Raw genomic sequence first — 20,811 nt, 5'->3', positions numbered from 1 at the left:
AGTATGCATTTTTTATGTCATAATAAAAAGCATCTGATTTGCAGATGATGAAATATACATATATTTCTTATATTTCAATACAAGACAAAGAAGAAAAGAAAACAAGATATATTTAAAAAAAATACATTTTTTGGGAGGGCAAATCCGCTTGATCAGTGTGATCCACTGCTTGGCAACAAAAAATCTGTTGAATGGGATCATGACCAGTGGTGGATATTTGTACTTGTTAAAAATAATCCATAGTACACCCATTACTAATGTGTGTCAGTAATATAATTAAGGATGTGTAAATTAAATTTAGCTGCTTCAGTTTCAGGTTCCTGGTTTTGTTCCTGCTGGCTAACTGTAAGTCATTATTGGGATAAATTAAATATTCAGTGTAATTTGTGACCTGGGCTTTTTTCTACTCGAGTCAAAATCAAATGTCAGCTGTGAAAAAAACTATAGCAACTTAGTAGTGGGTTCTGCTTAAAAGTGCATTTGTTGTATGGGGAAGAAACACATATAGTTGTTTCTCCTTAATTTTTACAAACTTCACTCAGAAATGATTGATTAATCAAATGTGTCCATTATTTCAAAATGAACACTGAAAACACAATTTCAGGAGGAAGAGAAGTACCTTATTTTTGATGTCAAACTAATTATAATGTAGTTATCATCATATTTGTGACTTTACATTTTCTATGCGTTTGTAATCAAGAAGTCATACATAGGAAACTGCGCAAGCGTCATGTTACGTGACCCTTTGATCAACCAAGAGCTTTTGGGTCTACTCTCGCGAGAAGTGAACTAACGGTATTCAGATGCATGAGCACTTCCATGGACGCTGGGCACTGATCCCAGGTCGGTTCTCTCATGCCGCTCCTCCGGCGATTAAACCAGATCTTACCAATTACAACTGCAGCTCGACCAGCAGAATGAAGCCGCCCTCTCCAGCGTGAAGAATGAATCATGCGACGGCGTTACTGTGGAAACGACGGTAACTTCTTTTGTTAACCTAGCATGTTAAGTCGTAAAATACCGTTAGCAAACAAAAGGAAACGGTTATTATACGGAGAACATGTTTAGCATCATATAAAGGTTAGCTAACTTGTATGATATATCTTACACTATGTCTGGCCGTTGTTTGTACCGGTTTTAGCCAGTTGCAGGAAGTGGTTTAACGTTACGTGACGCTAACATGTTGCTGAGCCTCGCTGATGTGACGCTAGAACCGTATTGTTAGCAGAATTAGTCAGCAGCCAACTTAATGACGACCTCTAGTTAACTGAAAAACCTGCTGCAGCTGAAAGCAACACAATAGTGAGCAACAGTTAGCAGGATGATGCTCCAGCATGGATCCACACAGCTCCTCTGCCTCACAGCCAGCAGTGGGGTTCCCCTCTTCACAAGAGGAGCATCCAAGCAGCTGCCATTCTCTGTCATCGGCTCCCTGAATGGCGTCCACATGTTTGGGGGTGGCCAAGGAGTAGTTTTGTCCAGTTGTGAGACTGAAGGCGGGGGTAAAGTAGTATGGAGAGTTTTCCAGGACAGTGTGATGCTCATTATCGTGAGTGGAGGTGGACAAGATGGTGCAGGTGACATCAAAGAGGAGGAGGTTCGTTTACAGCGGCTCCTGGAGAATGTGTGGAGCTGCATGGTGCTGGTGTTGGGACAGGATGAGCTGACTAATGTCAGAAATGTTGAGAGGTTGAAGAGGGACTTGCGGTCCTGTTTCAGCCTCATTGATCAGCTGTTGGAGGACAGGCAACAGGGCGTCCTGGGTAACCTGACACACTGCGTTGATTCACTGCTGCCTCCAAACCCCACTCTTCTTCAAGAGGCTTTGGATAGTTTTGCTCAGGCTGCAGACAGTGAATTTGGCTGCCTTATTGTCCATGGGCGGATAGCTGCAGCAACTGAGAAATGGTGGCGTCTGGCTCCACAGGAAGTTGTGCTGCTCTCTGCTTTGATACGTTCCCTCACTGCCTCTGGATCAGCCTCTTGTGATTACCCAGTTTTCCTTCCTCATGGCAGCCCCACGGTCGCCCACCGCCTGCTTCGCTTCCAGCTGCTACCTGGGGCAGATGTTTGCGTGCTGTGCGGCCCAACACCTTCCCTGCACAGTGCTGAGAGTGGGATGGTGGGACGATTCTGGACACCCCTGGTGGAGACCCTGAGAGACTGCTTGGCTGTTGGAGAGCACAGTTTACCTAAATCTGTATCCTTGCACCCTGATGTGCTGGCCCTACTTCTGATAAACCGTGAAACACGTCGCTCAGTCTCCTGTGTGCGGACTTCCACTAATCGTCCACTGGGTGACCCTCCTTTACCCTCCAAGGCCCGCTGCTGGGAGATACTGAAGCTCTTCTACATCTTCAGCACCACACGATACTTCAACCAGGAGGAGACTTTGTGTGTGTCCCCCGAGGAGAGGGCTCAGAGGGGCAACACTGAAGACTTCATCTGTGGATTTTCCCACCAGCCACTACAGTGCTATTTAGTTACAGAAGAGTGTAAAAGCTATGGACTTCAGACGCCGCAGCACCAGCTCTTTGTGCTCGCCCCACTGTCGGTGCCCACCTTTGCATTGCGTGGAGTTGCCACACAGACTCTCTCTGATATTGTTGCAGGCACTGGGTTTTAATAGAACAATTGACATTGTTGGCACATCTTGATTGTCCATGAACCCGCAATGTGACTAAAATAACTTAACTGTGAACCATCTGCTGCTATTTGGATTTTCTTATAACCTTATTGATAGCTGCAAAAATGTGCCTCCATCTATCCATATTTCGTAAAGACAATCATTAGCACACCACTGGTTAAAGATGAACAGAAAATCACTGGTTATTTTGACTTACCATCTCAGGTATATAAAACTGACATTATAGGAAAACAAAGAAAAATGTCAAACCAAGTGAACTGCTTTTCTCTGTTGCACATTGTGTCTAACTTCACTGTCTGATAGGCTGTCCCTTTGGCAGAATTAAGGGTTAGATCTATTAAATACCAACATTTTCAGTAAGATCTGACTGTATTTGAGCATCATGGTTAAATGTTACACATCTTTTGTTTACATTTTGAATCATTTTGGCTCAAAAATATTGTACTTTTATTCCTAAATATATTTTGTGATATCCAGAGGGTCTTGTGGTTTTAAATGATCTATTCACAATGTTCCTTTTACTAAAGTGTTGTTTGGTTTGTTTTGGATGAGTTTTTCACAACAACACTTTTGGACTGTAGAAATTGAAATAAACTAATTGACAAAAAAATGCAAAAAGCAAATCAGACAGTTCAATGGTTTCAATTTTAGCATTTTAATTGAAACTACTCACAAATGAAAGTTAACATTTTTATATTGTTTTTTCGTCATAACGGACATTTTCTTGTCACAGACTGCATGGGGTTAATATATAAATGTAACTTTAAAAAGAAAAAAAACATTAAAAGCTTGTGTCAGGAAGTCCATTCTATAACTCATACCTACAACTGTTGCCTTATGTGAGTCTACAAAATGATATGTATTCCCAACCACATAATGCTGAAATTATAGTGGCAGTCACTATAAACAAAACACACATTGCATAAATAAGTCATACGATAGTTGCACTCTTTTGTGTTGTTCATACTTGCACTAATGATTTTTGAAACTTTTTGCAGTCACACTTTTAGCTGTGAAGGCCCAGAGCTTTATATTGAGGGTCTACAAAGTGAAAAACATGCTCTTCTTGCTCAGTTTGTGTTCCTGTGATTTTAGCATTTTCAAATTATTTTGGTTGCACAATTACATTTTGTCAAAGGACTTCGCATTGAACTCACTCAACCAGAAACTTAAATGGGGTGTAGAGATAGGAGGAGCATTCATTATTGTTTTGTTTACAAAGAAGCCTCAAAAGTCTCCACCCAAACCGCATGGAGCACCCAGAACAAAAAGAGGCTCAGTGCATTCAGTGAGCCCGGGACAAAGTTGGGAGCTGCACCCGGTTTACTGGCGATATTCCTCCGACTTTCGCCTGTAGCCCCAAACTGTGTCGGCTCGGTAATCGGAGAACAGAGCCTGAGTGACAGCCTCACGGTGCGTAAGATAACGGAGGAGAGGGGGGTGGGATAACGGGCCGTACAAAGAGGAGGGATACGCTCGAACTGGCTGTTGCCATGTGTGCAGGATTCATACCCCAATAATTTCACAGGGAGAAGCAGTTCGTGTATGTGGACGCAGCCAGTGCCTTTTTAGAAACAGCCTGGGATTTACTCACAATTTGACCGGAGCCTTCTTTGTAGGCTCAAGGTCCAAAGGTCTGGGCGCTAAGTCATTTTTAGAAGCACTGCTGTGTCACAACTTTGATTTCACTCCGAGAGAGCGAGAGAGAGAGAGAAGTGACTGCCGTGGTGCAATTCGCTGTGAACCGTAGCGGCATTACAAGTTCCCCAACTTGTTAAAAGAAGGCCGTGTAATTAACATGTCAGCCACACGAATGCAGCTGCTGTCACCCCGAAACGTGCGGCTTTTGAGCCGGGGGCGAAACGAATTGTTTGCGGGTAGCAGTGGAGTCGGCTATGGCCCCAGGGTCTGCTCACTCACCTCTCCCCCTCTGTCGTCCTCCTCTCCCGGCAGAGCTTTGTCGAGTCTGAGTGCCACGCGGCGTGGGCTCCCCAAAGAGAAAATGTCCGAGAATGGAGTGTCGTCCCGGACAAAGGTGTTGACCATCGACACTATGAACCCCACGGTGAAGAAGGTGGAGTACGCCGTGCGGGGCCCCATCGTGCAGCGGGCTCTGGAGCTGGAGAGGGAGCTCAATGAGGTTTGTACACGCTGTCTGATCTCTATGGACAATACTACCTGCTGTTTTGTTTAAAACTCACTCCAAATATGTTGTTTTGTCTGTCTTTCATCACATCAATCCTTCTATTAGATAGAATGTGGCAAAAAGTTGTGTGAATTTTGTAGACGTAGGCTACATAGACAAGTGCAGTGTGCCCAGAATATTTTTCATCAAAAGTTAAGTTGAAAGTTGTTTTTGTGTTGCTGCACCTAAAACCAAAGATTATAATCATATCAGTCAGAACTGGTTGAACACTCAAAAGTGATCTGTTTCATTTTGAAAAGTCAGCCTTTTGCTCAGTTCAAAATGTTGTTTAAAAAAAACCTCCTCATCTCTTCCCCAACATGATTTGACATAAAGATGATTTGCTACCACTATTTGTTCACTGATATCTTGTTTATAATCATTGTTAATTCCGGGATCTTTAAATCTCTTTCAAAAAATTGTTTTACAATTGGTAGATTTGCAAATTTGCTGCTGATGAATCGTTGTGGTTTTTGGATGATGGAATCCAGGCGATTTCAATTCCTGGTTATACTTTCACTATTACTAAACATTACCTCAAAACTGCGTTATCACTTGCTGTGTCGCTTGCTTACACACCGTCTTATCAAAGTCCATTAGTTAGTCAGTGATTCCTGAGGAGGCTGATCATGTCAGCAAATCTGTAGTCAGGTTAGTATCATGTTAATGGCTAACCTGGTTTTAAGACCTGTCTCTTAACCACAGTTGTTTATGGAGTGACCCTCTGAGAGGTAAAATTCCATAAACTAAACCAGATACTGTTTTCTTTCCTGTTTGTGTTTTTCGGACCATTTTTCGGATCCAAATGTATCATATGTTGCCTCACTTGACCTCTTACAGTCCTCAATTGTAATATGTCCAATTTTGCTGAGTGATCAGATATGGTACCGGTTATCTTAACAGCTGGAAAACAAGCATAGGCATTATACAGTCTTTTACTTTGTTCTTTTATTCTTTAAAAACAATAAGTTTCATCCCTTCCTCTCACACAGTTTATGGTGATGTGGCAACCAGCGCTTAGTGTACCGAGTTCAGTCTGGTGTGAAAACGGTCCTCTCTTGAGTGCTTTGCTCAGGAAAGGAGCAAGTATTTTTGAACAGGTTGTTGCACAGGTGAAGGAGCCATCAGGGAGTGTTTTGACAGTGTTGACCTATTTAACTAAATGGTTGACTGGTAGCAAAGATTTTATGTCCCGTTTGCTTAGTGTCAATAGTTATCTGGAACTGGTCCCCTCGCTCTTTATGGGATATTTATTCTCTACCTACTGTACAAGAGTTTGATTAGGGGTAATACAAATATTACTAAGCTGTTTGTAAAGGAGAAAAATGCAGTTTCATTTAGGGGGTCAACTTTTTTTTACATTACATTGCCATCTAGGATACGGGAAACCTGAAATGTCTTTGTTCTCTGTAGATGGTTAGATGGCATTTACAGCGTTCCCATCATTTAGAGTTTCACTGCGGTTTTGTCAAAAACAAACTTTCCTCTTCATTTTCCCTCACCATCCCTCCCTCGCGGTTTAGATGGTGTTGCATTTCTTTGGGAAACAGGTCCCAATAATGCATTCTCGCTTTTATCCGTGGCTTAATCAGACACAGATGATACCCTCCTCCAGTTTCCTACACACCTTGCTTTGTGGAACTGAGCTCTTTGCTTTTTTTTATAACTACACTACAAGTGTAGCCCTGTTCTTGTTTTCTTCCCCCAAATAATGAAGCTGTATCAGATTTTCAACACAGTGAATAGGAACAAGGAATTTGCTCTACCAGAAATAAAGGCTCCTCATGAAGTTATTACATTGTGTTCTGTGTTTGTCTTAATGAGCTGCTAGATAATGGTGAATGGGGACCTTTTTCTGAGCGTTGCTATGGGGCGAGACAGTAATTGCACAAGGCTTTTTTGTGTTACATGTTCTCAATAAATGCAAAATGCATAATTCTAAAGACATTTTCCATATTAAGTTTGCATTTCAAATCTTTAATCTGAGTATTGAGTGTATTTGCATATCTTAGTTTTTCATTACAATATCAGCCTAAGTCATATCATTATTCACAATCATTTCACTGTTTGATTAATGACTAGAAAGAACTTCCTGTGCTTTACTTAAAGAGCTCCGCTGTAACCTTCTGCATTGTTCGTTGGAATGTTTTATCTGCCATGGAGAACAAAAAGCACTGGCCTTTTGGAGACAGTTTTTACGGTCAGAGGTCAGTGTTTTTGTAAAAGAGCCCCATTATGGGCGTTACTTTTGACCTAGGGGTGTTATTCACTCGGTACAATGTTATTGGTCCAGACTGAGAGACGCCTCTAATCTTCGACCAATGAGAGAGCCAGACTCTGTATCCTCCTGAAAATCTGTACTCAATTGGAAATGTAAAATAAACATGCTGTTTTGATTTCTGCAGGTTGTCAGTGTTAGGTCCTGCTTATGTATTTTTCTGCAGATTCACGCTGTTCAGAACATCTGTTATTAACAGCATGTGTGGGTGCTTGTGTTTGAGCAGGTGGCTGACTGCATTTCTGCCAGTCAGTTGTCTCAGCTGCTCAAGAGATTATCTTTCAGAAACATATTTTTGGCAAGGAAGACAGTAAACTGATACTTTTACTTCGTAATGTGTTATTGTTGTTGTTGTTATTGCTGTTTACTGTTTTCATTTCATAAATACTGTTCCTTTCCAGTCTGAAGTCACTTAGGAAGTTAAAGGCAACTGTGTCTCTGTGTCAGAAGGTTAATGGTATCGGTATGATAAGCAAGTGCACAGGTCAAACTTTGTTCCGTGTGTGTACATATTGCTATCTGGAGCAAGACTTTGTGTGTGCGAGAAGAAAATAAATAAGTAAGGGGGAAAAAAAACCTTTGACACCTCACAGTAAATTCACTTTTGTTAGTAGTGATTAAAATGAATTATTTCCGGGGCATTTACCAAAACATGACACACTTGCGCAAAAAAAGGTTTGTACATCTGTACACACTCAAAAACAACAAAGAATTTGTACCAAATTTCCAGTATAACTTCTAACTTGTTTCGTACTATTGTCTGTATAAAGTGTGCTGTAACACACTTTATTTTGCCTGTGTACGCTTTATCTGCTAATCGAAGGGTCTGATAAAAGGCACTGCATGTTGTTGTCTAATGAACCTCTTAATGTCTTCAAGAAAGGGTTCTAAAAGTGTAACATTTGGGACACGATACAGAAGGTTTGATATTGCCAATAGTTATTTAGGGTTTATTTTAACTTTAGCTTGGTCGGTATTTATTTCATTCATTCTTTAGGGACCTCAGTACATAAAGGTCACTGCTTCAAACAAACCAACAATACCATCTATTCTGTCCCTCAAAGTGTTAACCATCAAGAGCGCTGTGCTCCCAGCAGCTGCAGCCTCTTATGGCATGAATATTTATGGAAAACTTATGTAGGAGTTCAAGCCTCTGTATGTGGGCACAGGGCCAAGGTTGTTTAGTCTTTCTCTTTGACAAAACTGTTTATGTTTACTGACTTCAAATCTCAGAAATGAGGTCATACTTGTTGTCATTATTAACTTTTTTCCAGATGTATAATCCTTTCTGTATGTTGTGTTTATGCCATGCAGGGAATGAAGAAGCCTTTTGTTGAGGTCATCAAGGCTAACATTGGTGACGCTCATGCTATGGGCCAGCAGCCAATCACCTTCTTCAGACAGGTCTGCACCTAATCCTTACCCCCAACCTCCAGTCTAAATTCAGCACCGCCCCTCTGACTTCTCAGTGAACAATATGTTATGCATACTCAGCGAAGTTGATGTCGAATATATTTTTGCTGTCTTATGCAGTAATCGGTGCGTGGTTTTGCAAATTACCCCTCCTTTATCCTCACACCTCCCTTTGTTTCAAGGTCTTGGCGCTGTGCTCCTACCCTGAACTGCTGAATGACAGCACATTCCCAGAGGATGCTAAAAGTAGAGCACGACGCATTCTGCACTCCTGTGGAGGGAACAGTATGGGTGCGTAGGTTTCTTACACAAGCACAATTTCTTTACATAACCCCAGTTGACAATTGTCCCCTTCCTCTTTCTACGTGGGTTTGATTCTGCTTTCTGAGAGTTTAGCTTTATCATGTTAAAGCTTTAAGTTGTTTTGTGTCATTTAAATCTCCATCAGGTTCCTACAGTGCCAGTCAGGGCATAGAGTCAGTGCGACAGGATGTGGCACGCTACATTGAGCGAAGAGATGGCGGTGTGCCCTGCAACCCAAATGACATTTACCTCACCACAGGGGCCAGCGACGGCATTGTGGTACAAAACACGTCTCATCTTTTATTCTGTCTCAATCTGTTCATTTGCGTATTTTGTAATTTAAAAGCTCCCTAATGTCTCAGTCATTTTGTGGGGAATTTATCTACAACATTGAACAAATGAAACAAATATTCTGGAGTGAACTCCTTCATGAGTTGGTTCCCTCTATTTAAAGGAAGCATCACAGGAAAAGAAATGCCTGTGTGTGCGAAATGGTGCTTAAATTACGTCACTGATGCTCAAACATTACTGGCGTGAGACCTTTTTAAAGCCAGTAATAACACTCTCCCAACCCCGTGTCATCGGAAATCTAAGAGCTGTGTGTCTGAGTTCAAGAGTAGTGTTTCCTTTTTGTAGTTTTTCATAGCAAATAGTTTCCTTTTTAGACCTGAAAGGTTTACAAAAGAGAATAAGCAGTATTGTCTTTTTATTTGAATTATGTTAACTATTTCCTGCCATATGCACACATGGGGAATGCCAATCTATTGCAAGTTGGATTGCGTAACTGATTTTTAATGACAAAGCACAGATGCAGATTACCAAACTGAAATTCAGCTTAGAAAAAGTACAGCTACTTTTTTTCAAACCTTACTACATTTTATACACCTAGAAAGTGTCATTGCAGACAAAGCTACTGTGTACATATAATTCTAAAACACACACAGCTGACATATCTTTTCATATCCTGCACTTTCAGACCATGCTGAAGCTTCTGGTGTGTGGCGAAGGTGAGACCCGTACGGGCGTCATGATCTCCATACCTCAGTACCCACTGTACTCTGCTGCTTTGGCTGAACTGGGCGCCGTGCAGGTCAACTATTACCTTAATGAGGAAAAGTGCTGGAGTATGGACCTCAGCGAGCTGCAGCGCTCCCTGGATGAAGCCCGGCGTCACTGCAACCCCCGAGCCCTGTGCGTCATCAACCCTGGAAACCCCACCGGTAAAGAGACCTTTCATTGTTTTGTTCGTACTGATGATTAGACCCATAGTAAATGTAAGTATTTTCACATGTTAAATTCTGTTGTTCGGCAGATGTCTGTTTTAGGAGATAATATAGTAATACTTTTCTTTATTTTAAAAGTTTTAGCAGTTGATTATGACATGTTTTTACTTTGGAAATAGTTTGATTAACGTCAATTTGCCAAAAAAGACCACAAGATGGTGTTGAAGTCACATTTGTACTTATTTATTTGGTACAATTTAGCAACCACTTATTACCTTTTAATGTAGATTCTAGATTAAAGTACTTTCATTTATCCTTTTTGAAACATTTACTGAAAAAACAACAAAAAACATGGGGCTAAAAGGGGTATGTAAACAAAAAACAATTTTTTTGTTGTTGCTTGAATCTACTTGAAGTTGTTGAGGCTATAGGGTATGTACCCTTAACCACTAGGGTCACCAGGATAGCTAAAATCAGATCATGAGGTGATTTTGATTCCTCCTACGTTTCTCCTTAGCCCAGCGCTTCATGGACTGCTTCAATAAGAGCCACTAGATGGCAGCAAGTAGACGTAACTGCCTGGCTGACCACCCCTTCAAACCCTTCTCCTTAATGAGCCCCCTCTTTCATTCACAGGTCAGGTTCAGAGCAGACAGTGCATTGAGGATGTAATCCGATTTGCTGCAAGGGAGAGCCTCTTCCTCATGGCCGATGAGGTACTGTCTCTCCCCATCTCCTTTAACACCTGCCTGCTTTAATGTTTTCTGAGCCCTGTGACAGCTGTCCTTCTGACTTCATCTTCCAGGTGTACCAGGATAATGTGTACGCTGAAGGTTGCCAGTTCCACTCCTTTAAGAAGGTTCTGTTCGAAATGGGGCCGGAGTACTCGGATACAGTGGAGCTGGCATCTTTTCACTCCACTTCCAAATGTTACATGGGAGAGTGAGTCCATTTTACTGTACTACATTCTGGGGATAAACCTTTCATATCTTACAAATAACAAATCATTATGTATTGACCGTAACATGCTCTATTTCTGTCCTATTTGTTTTCTTATATTCCACAGGGGTCAATTCATAAATAAGAACACAAAGGAACACCAATACATAAAATATGATTAAAAGACAGCAGAAAGTGCTTTAAAAAGTAGTTTTATTAAAGGATTGTCCTAAATTTGACCATTGTAAAAACCTTGTTGCTCAATCACCGGCACATGATCATAGAAATATTTTATCCTGGATTTAAAAATGGTTACATTTGATGTAAATGTCAGTTCTTCTGCATTTTTTCCCAGCTGCACGCAACAAGACTCTTTACTTATTTTAGACTGTTACCTCATTGCTGCATCACATCTTTCCTCCTAGGTGCGGCTTCCGTGGAGGCTACATGGAGATCATCAACATGGACGAGGAGGTGAAGGCTCAGCTGACTAAGCTGGTGTCCGTCCGTCTGTGTCCTCCTGTTCCCGGACAGGCTCTCATGGACCTGGTGGTCAACCCCCCGCAGTCCGGGGAGCCCTCGTATGACAAGTTTATCAAGGTACGGAGTCTACGTCTCACTGTGATATACTCCATTATCAATACACTGACACCTGTACTGTCATACATCGTCCTTGCAACACATTTCACTGCTGTTGATTAAAGGTTTACCTTTTTTTTGTTGCTCTTTTTTAGCCGTTATACGTTTTCTCTTTGACTCATTTTAACACAGATCTAAAAACAAGGATATTTTGTTTCCTTTGGACAGTTCAGCCTTAGTTCGGTTTATGGCTGCCAGACTTTTATAGAATAAGGTACTTAACATGTACGTGTTTCTGTCTAAAATCACGTTGTAATACGGTCTATATTCATCATATCATGTCAAATTATAATGTTGTTCCGAAAAAGTATGACATTTCTGTTGGTGTGACTATACTCTGAGTATAAGAAGATACAACATTTTGTGCTCATAGCATTTACACTTGCAACAAAATGCCTGTTATGGCCAATTATCAGTGTCGTGGAGCACACAGAAATCTGGGGAAATCACAGCAGAAAACTCTGTACAGGGGATTTGACAGTCTGGCCATCGACTTAATAAACTAAGGCACTGAATTGCATTACACTTTTAGAATTGGTTATTTTTTCAAACACTACAGATATTTTTTCTGTATCTAAGATTCTCTCCATAATTCCTTAGCAACACAAGGACCTGCTACAAGAGAAGATCTACTGCAGTACAGCATTTCACATTTTGCATTTGCTAGTTGTAGTTAAATGTATTTTCTCTCTTTTTCCCCTCTCTCTCTCACCCAGGAGCGCACCGCGACCTTAAGTGTCCTAGCGGAGAAGGCCAAGCTTACAGAGCAGGTTCTCAACACGGTTAAAGGGATCAGCTGCAACCCTGTGCAGGGCGCTATGTACTCCTTCCCTCGCATCACCATCCCTGAAAAGGCCGTCAAAGAGGCCAGGGTCAGTCCTTAAACTCCTTTTTATGAACGCTTCAATGAACGGAATTTAACTGAATCACTGTTTCCAGGAAATACATTGAAACAGAGCAAATGCATGTTATACAACATGTTGTGCACACCACACTCAGATTTAATTTAGTTTCATTTCTCCCCATGACCTCAAACCCTACAAAATACTTACATCTCGTACACTGTGCTTTAACTTCGGTTCATCACAGAGCATGTTGAAGAGGGGAAAGGATTTCCTATAGCTTGTGATTTCAACTCTATCCTACAGCTCAGTAGGAATTTCAGGGAGGGCTGATGAATCGAGCCACTCGGAATCTGATTAGCCTTACAGACGATAAGGTCAGAGTTCAGCCGACCTGCAGATCAATCCCAGGGACTCCGATGGTCATCAGTTGTAGCATTGCTTTTATTGGGTGGTTTTTCCCCAAAACCACATAAAGACAGATCTTAAAGGGATATATTGAATTTAAACAGGTTGTTTGAGTACTAATCCATAGTCAGTGTGTTACCAACAGTAGACCGTGACAAAACCGAGAGGAGTAGAAGCTAGCTAATGTACTGCTGTGGATGGGGACAGCAGCAAAACTTAATAAAAAAAAAATCAGTTTAAAGGTTTGGTAAATTACGAATATTAATCATCATTTAACTTCAGAATCAGATTTCCTTTATTTGTCCTGTTTGCAACAGTGACATTGAAGGCATTACAACAGCTAAATTACAGTGCAGTTTAAAATAAAAATGGGAGACTATGAAGTTATACATAACTTGTATATTGCACATTTGTGTGTATTGCGTCACATTTTATTTACAGGGAGCTTCTTTTCTTTACTTTCTTGTCTGACGGTCAGGTAGAGAAGTCAAAATATTCAGAAGATTGTGTAAACTGATAGTGCCTAATTTTTTGTAGGTGCGCCTTTCTTTTATACGAGTAAAACAAGTTTTGCTGCTACATCCAAATCCACAGCAGCAGCCATGCTAGTTCTCCTGTCCGTTCCTCCAAACTAAGGCTGTGCTGACCGTCATCTACTGCCCACTGACAATGATTAGGAAACCTCATACGACGGCACTTCAGAAGTACAATCCTTTCAGCAACACTCAACCTCTCCATTGGCAGTTTATATAGATCTCTTGTCCATTAAGCTTGCTCTTGATCTCCAACCTCTGCTACTTCTAAGGCACATAAAAAATCATTTAAAAAGGTCTTACAAAAGTCTTATTGTAAGATAAATTAGTATTCCTCTTTGTTTGTTTCAACCTTCAGTAAGCTTTTGTGCTTCCAAAGGAAATGTCTTTAGCTCTCAAGGTCACCTGTGCTCCGTACCTGAACAACACATGAATGGTTCTGTTGCCATAAGCTGTAGAATAAAGAAAGATGTTAGGAGTTCAGAAATGTGCTGTTGATTTCTAAAGAGATGCTCAATTTTCTGCTTTCATTTGGTCCGATTTTTGTTTTTTGTCCACATTGTTATGAATTAGTAAAAAGAGTGAAAAATAAGGCGCCTCAAAGTAAGTACTGTAAAGGAGGTATGTGCAATACCTTTAGTATGCGAGTTATACTGTGTCGGTGGTTAATCTTCCCATGTTTATTTTTTCTCTCTGTTAGGACAAAGGCCAGCAGCCAGACATGTTTTACTGCATGAAGCTGCTGGAGGAGACGGGGATCTGCCTCGTGCCGGGAAGCGGCTTCGGTCAGAGGGATGGAACATACCATTTCAGGTAAAGAACACTCCAGCAACAATACATCTAATTTAATATGTATCTTTCTCTTATACAGGGGCAAACATTTTCTTTGTCATAACAAATGCCTTGGCCTAAGAGTCTATATTTGTTCCTTTTTGATATGTAATAAATGTGAATTTAATATGTTGGTCTTGTGTTGGAATGAGGGCCCGAGAGTTACTTTTATGTAGAGGTCAGGAGAGGTTTGAAGCACGATTGAACGACTGAATGAAAGATGGGTGAAAGAGCACTGCTGCTCCTTCTGTAAATGTGCTGTCATATTTGAATGAAGCTGCAAGAAACATTGATGAAAATGTCAAACAATGTCCGAATATTCAAATGTTACATATTCAGGGGTCGAAAAATAAAGTATGAGGGCGGTCGACAAAATGACGGCCTGAAAATAATGCATCAGAGCGAAGCTGAAAATATGCTGAGTCATATACTGTATTGCGCCTCAAACAACAAATAAATACCAAGTAATGGTTTCTTTAGTTCCTGTACTGAAAAAAGGACATTAAAAGAATCAGTCTAACTCAGAAATCACAGTTTTAGTGCAAGCCTGCTGCCTGTCACTCGTCCGCCGGCAGACCGACCGGACATCCATCCCTTATTTATTCAGAGCTCTGTAAAAACAAAGCGGACTCTGCCGTGTGATGGTCTATTTGACACGGTTTTCATATTTTAGGAGTAATTGTACTATTTTTTGACGAGCGTAAAGATTGTGTTCCGGCATCACTTTAACATTTTACCGGGAAAATCTGCATTTTGGTATGAGGGAGCACGCCGAAAGTAAGAGGGTGCAGCGCCCCCTTTACCCGGTTTAGACAAAACTCTGATATTCCATGTCTTAAAAGGGCTTAAAAGTAAAGTAGGTTTATCATATTTTAAGTGTTTTTTGCACAAGATACAAAAGGACTCTTTCTTCAAGATAATTCTCAAGCGTTTCTGGAAAATCCCTACACATTTCAAATGTTAATGTTTGTCTTTCTTTTCTTATCCTATTCCTTCCCAGAATGACCATCTTGCCATCGACAGACAAGCTGAAGATTCTGCTCAACAAAGTCAAGGAGTTTCACCAGAAATTCACAGAGCAGTATTCATAAATTGCCACATCCGTTTCTCTTTTTATTAGAGACGATCCCATCAAACAAACAGAAAGAACTCAGCCAATCAGGATATATCTGTCACTATTAAGTGCCTTTTTCCTTGGCTCTTGTGGTCTCTGTGATGACACACTTCAGCCTCCACCACTATCTCATTCGGGCCTCCACAGACTGTAAACAAAGCACTGTTTTGTGTTGGGAAAAAACTGGAAATGAAGAAATTAATACAGAGAAGCACGTAAAGTTTGGTATGAAATGTAGGGTTTCGACTTTGAAGGATTTATGAACTGAAGGTTTATGTATTTGTGCATTTCAGTGATAGACTGTCCATGTGCATTATAAGCTAAAATAAAAAGGTACAGATGAAGGAAAAGGGGAAGCTGCTTTTTAAACTATTCAGTATGTGAACAGCTGTTTATAATCTTACATTCCCGCAGGCCGTACTTGACGGGGAGAATACGCAAAAAAAAAGTATCCATTTGCATGATGATTCAGAGATGATTTTGTAGTTTGAATAAATGTAACAGTTGCTATTATGTCTTGTTGTTTTTGGAAAGAGCTGTCCCATGTGTTTAGAGTTTAAATCTACACCTATAGGTAAATTCCCTTTGACCTTGGACCACCAATCATATGCGCTTATAACATTTAAAGTGTTGTGTGTTTCTGTCCAAGAAACTTTGTTAGTTTACCATTTTAAGAGGTAATATGCATACTCACAAAATGGAAAGCTAACGGACGATGACAAAGGATATTTGCTGTATTGGTGGTTTTGAATTGTTCAGTCCACCTTTTTTAAATGATCTGACAGAAAATAACAACTCAAATTGAAGGAAAAGTTGAATTTGCTATTATACTGCATACACACTCACAATGGTATTCACATACACATAAATATAGATGCATATTTTAGCAAGCAAGACACTGTTGTACTAGATAATTGATCCAATTTATGGATTCATTCTCATTAGGAATGGCTGACGTCATAATTGGCCATGTAATATTGACATATTCCACTTAAGCAATTAAGAGTGAGGTTGCTCCTCACACACACATCTCCCTTGATACTGTGCTGAAATCATCCCCTGCTAATGCTGTTCAGCTTGATTTCAGTCTCAAAATGCTGCTGCAGGTGTACATCCAACAGCTTCCTTTATTGTCTCTATTAATCTGTCTTCTATTTTATGGCCTAGTCTGCAGTTTCCAAAGTAGTTGGAATGATGGATGGCAGTGCAGGTTGTGTGTGTGTGTCGGTGTGTGAGATATGGAGATTGAAATGTAGAAATTGTGTTGAAGTGAAGCATGTAGTTTGAAGATGTTTCCCGCTCTCTTCCTCCCTACTCCACAGTGGCTGTCAGCTTTAATTATCTTTCACAATGGCCCTCCTGAATCCTAATTATACCGAGCCGTGTCCTTCCTGGGGCTCCTCACCGTTCACTCCAGCAGCGTGGCGCTCTCACACGTTCCAGTCCTCTTCACCCTAAATTAATTGGGTGCCTTTGCGTTTCTTTCTCCCATTTCCTGACATCTTTTGGGAATCAAAGGTCATCATTAGTTCGGGTGAGGATGTAGGGGCGGCAGAGGGACAGTCATGCATCAGGCAGCAGTGCTATGAATGGCCGCTCTTTATTCACTGTGTGAAGTCTTGTATGATGAAATTCATATGACTGACCTGTACAGCATTTTCCAGTCGACAATTATATTGTTAATCTATCTCTATGGGTGGACAGTGTTGACAAAATTAGTCTTTGAACTGGTTTGGTCTTAACTCTGGCTGGCATTTGCATGGAGAATGAAAGGTGTTTCCACAGAAAAATGTCTCCAAAGCCTCACAGCAAAGATTTTCCATATCTAAACTTCTCAAACTGATCAATTTGAATTTACCGATAAAGAAGACTAATTCCTTGATTGTGGAAAAAAAAGCAATCACATTTTACCATATTTAGAGAAAATTAAATACACTTCTTAAATGTGAACTATTTGCAACAGTTAAAAACTCACATTTTCAGGTGAAGGGTTTTACTTTAAACACGTTTGCGGATAAAACCTGATGGGGTATGTTTGTAATCTGCACGCTAGAGGATTTGTATTTCTGACCATAATTAGATTTTTGAAATTAAGAGTATAATCACATCAGGAGGAGTTTTTCTGAGCAGTGTCAGGTAAGACATCTCTGTGATTTCTACAATGTTTTCTAAAGACAACCTCACGGATTTTGCAAACAATGAAAGATTGCCAAGAAATTGAAGAAAGACTCAATTGTCCAGGTCTGTTTCTGTCTTTGTCCTGCATGTTAACATTATGCTGCCAAAAGTGAATCTTACACATTCTGGGAAGTGTAAAGGAGTCAGAGGAACCATGAGCACCTCCAATCAACAACTGCATTGTTCTCTGAAGGTATGAAGTGTGTGTCACTACTTCAGGTTGAGCTTAGCTCTGTTGTTGCAATCATTACGTTGAACACAATGATTGGCAGTTAGTAGTTGTGTGATTGCAAATCTGGGATTTTTACTTCTTGTCTCATGTGATTGATTGTGGTTGTTCTGAAAGAGAGTCTGATTTGTCTCTATATGAGCAATACATCTCAGGATTTTAAAGAGACAGCCATTTAGTTTTTATTTCCCTAAATCATTGTGAATTGTTGTCGATGCGCTTTCTGCCTATTATTATTTTATTATTACTATGACGCTTTGCCTTAGAGTTTCTAAAATGGCGATTCTGTTACTGTCATACTGAGGCATCCTAGCGGTTTTCACCTGTTTCCAGTTTCTGTACTAAGACGGGGGTGTCCAAACTTTTTCACTGAGGGGCTTATACAGAAAAACATACAAGCGCTGGGCCACTCATTAGAGGTGAAGTATACTGTCTCATAAGTTGTACTGTCAGTCAACAAAATCAACTAAATGTAGGTAAATGATGCTTAATATTTGAATATGCTTTAAGAAAGGGAACAGCCTTTATCACAAATCTCTGTAGAGTTTCATTAATCTTGTTTCAGAAAGTGTTGGCAGCTCATTCCTGAACACAGAAGACTCAGATTGCATTTAAAAAGTGGGAATATGAAGGGTATATTTTAAGCGTGTTAAGTAATTGGACTTTTTTGTATTAACTAAGATTTGTTTGAAAAAGTTTTCAACTTTAATTGTCTGAATCATTTAAAAAATGAGCTTATTAGCACAACACATAAGAAGTACATTATAGGATAAGCACAAGTTTCAGGTGTGGGCAATATTCCATTATACTTTTTGAATTACCACGGGCCGCATTTGTCCCCCAGGCTGTAGTTTTGACACCCCTGTGCTAAACTAAACTAAATTACTTTGTGCTGTAGAATTATATTTAACATGCTGGAGTGGTGTTCGTCTTCTTATCTTAATAACCCCCAGAAGAAACCTATTTGAAGATTGAATCTACAATTAAGTGTTAAAGTTCATTCTTGACCTTTTTAAACAGTAATTACCTTAAAGCTAATGAACTCGCTGATGGCACTGCAACATGAGAAATCAAGTTGGAGTTTCTTTATGTCAAATCCTTATTTATTTCAGATCTGAAAAAAATCTGAATATCTCACAACTAACAACATGCATAACTTGGATATAACCAAGGTGCCTCATGTGTTGTGTGTGATCTGTTTATTGCCTGGTAGCCTAATTTCTAAAACTCTATGGGTTATAAACCTCAAGTGAATTACTCAGAGGATTGTATGTGAAGCAATATCCTTTTAAAATGAAGGCTACGTTTGCCGTTCTTTTTAAAAGCCATTCCAAATTTCACATGAGATACTCAAGTCAGTCAATGGAGAAGGGCAGCTTTAAAAACAAAAAGTAAGAAGGAGAAAGAGTGAGAGGGAGGGAGAGATGATGCAGAGATTGGGTGATAAATCTTGTTCTGATCAGGTTTCTCTAGTGCCCTCACACCTCAGTCTCTTCTTGGGGTAATTAATCAATCCCAGACTGGAGTCATTGATCTGCCTCTTGCGACCCTCTGTATGTTTACACTCCTCGATTGTATTTGCCACTAAGCCCCTTACTGCCGCTCAATCTCATCGGCAGAAAATGTGACACTGCGCCTGCTGACACCATGAGCGAAACGGCTCATCGATTGACATCTCGATGAAAATCAATCTACTTATTTCTTTTTGTTGCACAGGGGATTTGGTTTTGTTATAATCCTTTGTTGCAATCCTGTATTCCAGGTTGCAATACATAACGTTTTATTGTGAGCAAATAAAACCCCTCCTGGATAGCAGGGGGTGAACATTTCCTGAGGGACTGTTACACACACCACCAAACAGCCACAGTATATTTCTTGGTTCATTTTATGTTTCTCACAAATATGAAATCATAAAAAAGACTATCTGAAGGTTTTCTATACTTTGCAATATAACCGATCACATTAACCCTTTACGTATGTCATGGTTGATGAGCCAGTCCTCAGATTGCTTCCTCAAGGCAGTGTAAAATATAATCTATTGGGTATTTGTTTTACTGTAGTATTTCATAGGATATTTGTACAGTATGTTACGTTGCTGAATTTGCAAAGGTTGCTTCTTTTGAGGAAGCTGAAAGACACAAAAAGTGCACTGCACAAGAAGTGAGGAAAAACTAAACGTGAATCTGCAAAATATCTGCAACATGCGTGGAAAACAAGGGAAATATTCTTACATTGTCAGAATATTAAATAGTTTTAAAGGATCATTTTCAGATTCATGTTTGTATTTTGTGCCTCTACTCTGATATGTTTACATGCTTTAATGTTCAAAAAGTTCTTTATTTTTCTCATACTGCCTGTGCTGCAGCACCTCTTTTCACCCTCTGTCTGAAACCAAAGCCCAGTCTGCTCTGATTGGCTAGCTGGCCGGCTCTGTTGTGATTAGTCAACCGCTTAGAGAAGTCACATACAATGCGTAAGAGCGCTAGCTAATAGAAACACAAGTGTTACATAGTGATGTCACTATGTTGCAGAAGTAACAAAGGACTAAAAATCAGGGTGTTTCAGGCAGGGAGGGGGGGGCAGGAGTGTGTGGGAGAAAAACTCCCTTTGGGATTTAAGCATTTGCAGACCATTTACATGCACACATACCTATACTACCCACTACAGGAAAGGGTAAACCTCAAAAAGTTGAATAGGGCCCCTTTCCATTTCCTTTTATGTGACATGAAATGCTTGAAGCTTTAAATAACCATGGCTTGTTTTCCCCTCCTGAGGAAAGATTTCACTGTAAAATATTTTAAGACGTTACATGTATTCTTTCATAAATCCACCCAGAGTACATGAACACTCCCTCACACACGGTTTAAATGACCAGCATCACACTGAAACAGGGACATGAATACAAATAAAAATAAAGGTTTAAAGGTATTGTTTGGCTGTAAACTCGAGACGCATAATAAAATCAGAACAACACAAACAATTTGATTTTGAATGAAAGTCCCTGCAGTATGAAACTAAAGTCCCGCCCCGGGTGATTTTGATTGCCTCT

The 20,811-nt window shown here is 40.2% G+C and overlaps 2 protein-coding genes across 5 annotated transcripts; both read left to right on the top strand.

Annotated features, from left to right (window-relative positions):
• The first annotated feature begins 809 nt into the window (after positions 1–809).
• Positions 810–15,868, top strand: gpt (glutamic--pyruvic transaminase). Of its 4 annotated transcripts, none has more exons than XM_063885236.1 (12): positions 810–979; positions 4,601–4,787; positions 8,425–8,514; positions 8,706–8,814; positions 8,972–9,105; positions 9,803–10,046; positions 10,686–10,765; positions 10,855–10,991; positions 11,414–11,588; positions 12,344–12,499; positions 14,111–14,223; positions 15,242–15,868. In XM_063885236.1, the coding sequence occupies exons 1-12, from the start codon at positions 945–947 to the stop codon at positions 15,330–15,332; spliced, it is 1,551 nt and encodes a 516-aa protein (XP_063741306.1). In that variant the 5' UTR covers positions 810–944; the 3' UTR covers positions 15,333–15,868. The 4 variants fall into 4 exon arrangements, with proteins under 4 accessions (XP_063741306.1, XP_063741309.1, XP_063741307.1 ...); XM_063885237.1 differs by lacking the exon at positions 810–979 and adding an exon at positions 4,041–4,060; XM_063885239.1 differs by lacking the exon at positions 4,601–4,787 and having other exon boundaries at positions 825–979.
• Positions 992–3,572, top strand: fuz (fuzzy planar cell polarity protein). Its single transcript, XM_063885240.1, has one exon. It carries the CDS (start codon positions 1,322–1,324, stop codon positions 2,624–2,626), a length of 1,305 nt encoding a protein of 434 aa, XP_063741310.1. The 5' UTR covers positions 992–1,321; the 3' UTR covers positions 2,627–3,572.
• Positions 15,869–20,811: the final 4,943 nt, after the last annotated feature.

The sequence above is a fragment of the Eleginops maclovinus genome, chromosome 6 (assembly GCF_036324505.1).
Source record: "Eleginops maclovinus isolate JMC-PN-2008 ecotype Puerto Natales chromosome 6, JC_Emac_rtc_rv5, whole genome shotgun sequence".
NCBI classification, from domain to species: domain Eukaryota; kingdom Metazoa; phylum Chordata; class Actinopteri; order Perciformes; family Eleginopidae; genus Eleginops; species Eleginops maclovinus.
Note: the sequence above shows the minus strand (reverse complement) of the source record. Positions and strands in the feature narration are given on the sequence as shown.

Excerpts from the sequence above, each read along its gene's own strand:
- fuz (XM_063885240.1), top strand. The coding sequence starts at position 1,322 with ATGATGCTCCAGCATGGATCCACACAGCTCCTCTGCCTCACAGCCAGC.
- gpt (XM_063885235.1), top strand. The coding sequence starts at position 4,446 with ATGTCAGCCACACGAATGCAGCTGCTGTCACCCCGAAACGTGCGGCTT. Across the intron at positions 10,047-10,685 it reads CAACCCTGGAAACCCCACCG|GTCAGGTTCAGAGCAGACAG; the intron begins GTAAAGAGACCT and ends TTTCATTCACAG. Across the intron at positions 10,766-10,854 it reads TCTTCCTCATGGCCGATGAG|GTGTACCAGGATAATGTGTA; the intron begins GTACTGTCTCTC and ends TTCATCTTCCAG.